This window comes from Glycine max, chromosome 6, assembly GCF_000004515.6.
Source record: "Glycine max cultivar Williams 82 chromosome 6, Glycine_max_v4.0, whole genome shotgun sequence".
Taxonomy (NCBI): domain Eukaryota; kingdom Viridiplantae; phylum Streptophyta; class Magnoliopsida; order Fabales; family Fabaceae; genus Glycine; species Glycine max.
In genome coordinates this window covers 42171006-42175838 of record NC_038242.2, presented here as the reverse complement: position 1 = coordinate 42175838, position 4833 = coordinate 42171006, and the positions used below count along the sequence as shown (strand labels likewise).

The following is a 4833-nucleotide window of genomic DNA, read 5'->3' as shown; positions in this document are numbered from 1 at the left end:
AATCTTGTTGATGATAAAGAAGAAGTTGAAGAGTCAACACTACTACTATCACTTAATAATGGTGAGAAGGAAGACAAATGCTTATGGTATCTTGACAATGGAGCAAGCAATCACATGTGTGGATGCAAAGAGAAATTTGTGGAACTTGATGAGAAGGTGAAAGGAAATGTTTCTTTTGGAGATTCTTCCAAGGTGCAAATCCAAGGAAAAGGTACCGTTTTAATTTCTTTAAAAGATGGTGCTCACAAATTAATCACGGATGTTTACTATGTTCATAAACTAAAAAGCAATATTTTGAGTTTGGGACAACTTGTTGAAAAGGGGTATGAAATTCATATGAAAGATTGTTGTTTATGGCTTCGAGATAAAAATTCTAATTTGATTGCCAAGGTGTTTATGTCAAGAAATAGAATGTTCACTTTGAACATTAAAACCAATGAAGCAAAATGTTTGAAGGCTAGCATAAAAGATGAATCATGGTGTTGGCATATGAGATTTGAGCACTTGAATTTTGGAGCACTAAAATCCTTAGGAGAGGAGAAGATGGTGAAAGGGATGCCTCAAATCAACCATCCTAATCAATTGTGTGAAGCATGTCTCCTTGGAAAGCATGCAAGAAGGAGTTTTCCAAAAGAAGCTAATTCAAGAGCAAAGGAGCCTCTCCAACTTGTTTACACCGATGTGTGTGGCCCAATCAATCCTCCTTCATGTGGTAACAATAAATATTTCTTGCTTTTTATTGATGATTATAGTAGAAAAACTTGGGTTTATTTTCTAAAGCAAAATCTGAGGCATTTGTAGCTTTTAAAAATTTTAAAGCTCTTGTGGAAAAGGAGAGTGGTTATGTAATCAAAGCTCTAAGATCCGATAGAGGTGGCGAATTCACATCAAAAGAATTTAATGAATTTTGTGAAAAATATGGGATTCGTCGCCCTCTAACGGTTCCTAGATCTCCACAACAAAATGGGGTAGCGGAGAAAAAAAATAGAACTATTCTTAATATGACTAGATGTATGTTGAAGGCTAAAAATATGCCAAAGGAATTTTGGGCCGAAGCTGTTGCATGTGCCGTTTATTTGTCCAATCGCTCCCCAACAAAGAATGTCAAAGATCAAACACCACAAGAAGCTTGGAGTGGAGTGAAGCCAAGAGTTGATCACTTGAGAGTATTTGGGAGCATTGCATATGCTCATGTACCCGACCAAGGAAGATTCAAGCTTGATGATCGGAGTGAGAAACATGTGTTCATTGGCTATGATGCAAGCTCAAAAGGCTACAAATTATATAATCCAAACAATAGAAAGACAATTGTGAGCTGAGATGTCGAGTTCTATGAAGAAGGCACATGGAATTAGGAGGAGAAAGAAGACACTTATGATTTTTTCCCGTACTTTGAAGAAATAGATGAAGAAGCCTTGACTCCAAATGATTCAACTCCAACACTTTCACCAACTCCTTCAACCAATGAAGCCTCATCATCTTCCGAAGGGAGTTCAAGTGAAAGGCCAAGAAGAATGAGAAATATTCAAGAATTATATGATGAAACTGAAGTTATAAATGATTTGTTTTGTCTTTTTGTTGACAGTGAACCCTTAAACTTTGATGAAGCAATGAAAGACAAAAGGTGGAGACAAGCCATGGAAGAAGAAATCAAAGCCATTGAGAAGAACAACACATGGGAGTTATCAAGCCTTCCCAAAGGTCATGAAGCAATTGGAGTCAAATGGGTGTTCAAAATCAAGAAGAATGCAAAAGGAGAGGTTGAGAGACACAAAGCAAGACTTGTAGCTAAAGGTTATAAGCAACAATATGGAGTTGATTATGATGAAGTGTTTGCACCGGTTGCCCGCATGGAAACCATTCGTCTTCTTATTTCCTTGGCAGCTCAAATGAAGTGGAGAATTTTTCAGCTTGATGTAAAATCGGCATTTCTAAATGGCTATCTTGAAGAAGATGTCTATGTTGAACAACCAATGGGTTTTGTCATCGAAGGTCAAGAAAGAAAAGTCTTGAAATTGAACAAGGCGTTGTATGGTCTAAAGCAAGCACCGAGGGCATGGAATACTCGCATTGACAAGTACTTCCAAGACAATGGGTTTGTTCGTTGTCAAAATGAGTATGCTCTTTATGTTAAAACTTTTAATAATGGTGATGTCTTATTTATTTGTCTTTATGTGGATGACCTTATCTTTACCGGCAATAACCCAAATTTGTTTGAAGACTTCAAGGAGTCCATGTCTCGTGAATTTGATATGACAGATATGGGACTCATGTCATATTACTTGGGAATGGAAGTGAAGCAAACAAAGAATGGTGTATCTTTGTCTCACAAGAAAGGTACACAAAAGAAGTGTTGAAGAAATTTAATATGCTTGATTGCAATCCTGTGAACACACCTATGGAAGGTGGCTTGAAGTTATCAAAGTTTGATGAAGGAGAGAAGGTAGACTCCACGATCTTCAAGAGTCTTGTGGGGAGTTTAAGGTATCTAACCAATACAAGGCCCGATATTCTATATGCGGTGGGAGTTGTGTGTCGCTTTATGGAGGCTCCTACCTCTCCTAATCTAAAAGCCGCAAAAAGAATTCTTCGTTACTTGAAAGGTACAATTGATTTTGGATTGTTTTATTCTCCCTCCAATAACTATAAGCTTGTGGGATTTTGTGATAGTGATTTTGCCGGAGATGTTGATGATAGAAAAAGTACTACTGGATTTGTATTTTTTATGGGTGATTGTGTTTTTACATGGAGTTCTAAGAAGCAAGGCATTGTGACACTTTCTACTTGTGAAGCCGAGTATGTAGCTGCAACTTCTTGGACATGTCATGCCATTTGGCTAAGAAGATTGTTGGAGGAACTTCAGTTGTTGCAAAAGGAAAGCACAAAGATCTATGTTGATAATAGATCTGCACAAGAGCTTGCCAAGAATCCGGTGTTCCATGAACGAAGTAAGCATATAGATACAAGGTATCATTTCATTAGAGAGTGCATTACCAAGAAAGAAGTAGAATTGACTCATGTGAAAACTCAAGATCAAGTTGCGGATATTTTCACCAAGCCTCTCAAATTTGAAGATTTTCAAAGATTGCGAGCAAGACTTGGTGTGCAGAAGAATTTTCCAATTAAGGGAGGATGTTAGATATTAATTAGAATAATAATAATAATAAGTTTTATGAGCCTTAAATTGTGGAAGATGAAAGTTGTAAGGTTGTGAGTTACAAAGTCTTGACTAAGCAATTATGTGAGCATTTAGTATTCTTGAATAAGCAAATTATGTGAGTGGTCACTCTATTTTAGTATAAATAGGGGATCATACTCTTGTATTTGGTGTGCCAAATGAAATAAAATCTTCTTCTTCTTCCAACAAACTAGTGTATATGTTTTCCTCACACGATGGAATCCATGCAGTTACTTCTCCTGTATATGATCCATGCAGTTAATGCTTGAATTTGTTCCATTTTGCATGGTTAATCAAAATTCCCAACTTTACATAGCAAATAATGTATTTAATCAAAATGTAGGTAATGGTATCATGGTAAGCTGACCAAAGTGACAGATTTGTTCCATCACTGCCTTCAGGGAAAGAAGTTAACTCATAGCATGTTAATTTTATGCTACATATGATGATTTTGTGTTGCATGTGGACCGTTATATATATATATATATGACATGATGGAGAATATTTAAGCACATATACCTGGACTAAGATGACACAATGATGGTTGTTAGTATTAGAGAAATTAATAATGAAAATATATATAACAAAAGGCCAAACTAGACTCTATAATTATGGGCGTGACTCTAACATGTATTTAAACTAAAACACACACAGTACAACCTTTGGTAGAGCAGAAAAGGGTGTCTGAATCTACCTGGAAATTGAGATTTGACAGGTGGTTTAAAATCAAATATGGTGTTATTCTTAGTTTGGGAGCAAGTCATACCCTAGATTAGAACATCCACACCAGGGCACCAAGGAAGCAATTTGTCAAAGCTAGCACCGTGCAAGCATAGCAACTCCCACTATAGTAGTGCTGGAAATGTTGCTGCTGAGGCAAAGCAACATTGCTACTCAATAAAAAATAAAAAAATAAAAGTCTGAAATTATTATTATAATTTGTAGATGTGTTAAAAACATTTTAGTGAGATCCATTGGAAGCAACAAACAAGAGTTGCTCCATGCAAAGATTTATTGCGTAGAGTTGTTTGTATTGAGAAAAATAAAAATAAATAATGTGTATATACGGGTCCTATTGAAAGCAACTATTGTGAGTTTGCTAAAATGGTGTGGTTTCCACATTAGCCTAGATGAGCATGAAATTGGTATAGCCTTCATGGATTTTAAACTCTTATATTGAACCTAACCAAATGTCTACTGTAAAACATGACAAACTTTATAATTTGTGTTCGAATAAATAAATTCTTAGGTGACTTGGCACTATAAATCTGAGTTTAAGTTAGTGGTTTATACTGATTCTGAAATAAGTAAAGCCTTCCCAATTTGAACAAAATTCTATATCCATCTTTGGAATACAAGACTCAACTTAGTTGCAGAACAGCTACGGATGGGATATATATACAATTGTGGAATGAGTGACTGTGCACTTGAACAAAATTCTATATCCATCTTTTATTTTATTGTTTTCACAATTTGAAGATTTAATAATTAAACTTCAGGTGCCAATTCCTTCTAGCCTTGATATCAAAGGGTTATCTTGAATATAAATGAAAATATTGGAACCATGTAAAATGTACATTTTTCATGCCCCTTTTGTTTTAGTAGATTTTCTTGGATCTTATTTATCACGTTGAATGTAGAGAAAAGAGAGTGAA

The 4833-nt window shown here is 35.6% G+C and overlaps 1 protein-coding gene across 1 annotated transcript; it reads left to right on the top strand.

Annotated features, from left to right (window-relative positions):
• The first annotated feature begins 2398 nt into the window (after positions 1-2398).
• On the top strand, positions 2399-3139 carry LOC121175009 (secreted RxLR effector protein 161-like). Its single transcript, XM_041016163.1, has one exon. It carries the CDS (start codon positions 2399-2401, stop codon positions 3137-3139), a length of 741 nt encoding a protein of 246 aa, XP_040872097.1.
• Positions 3140-4833: the final 1694 nt, after the last annotated feature.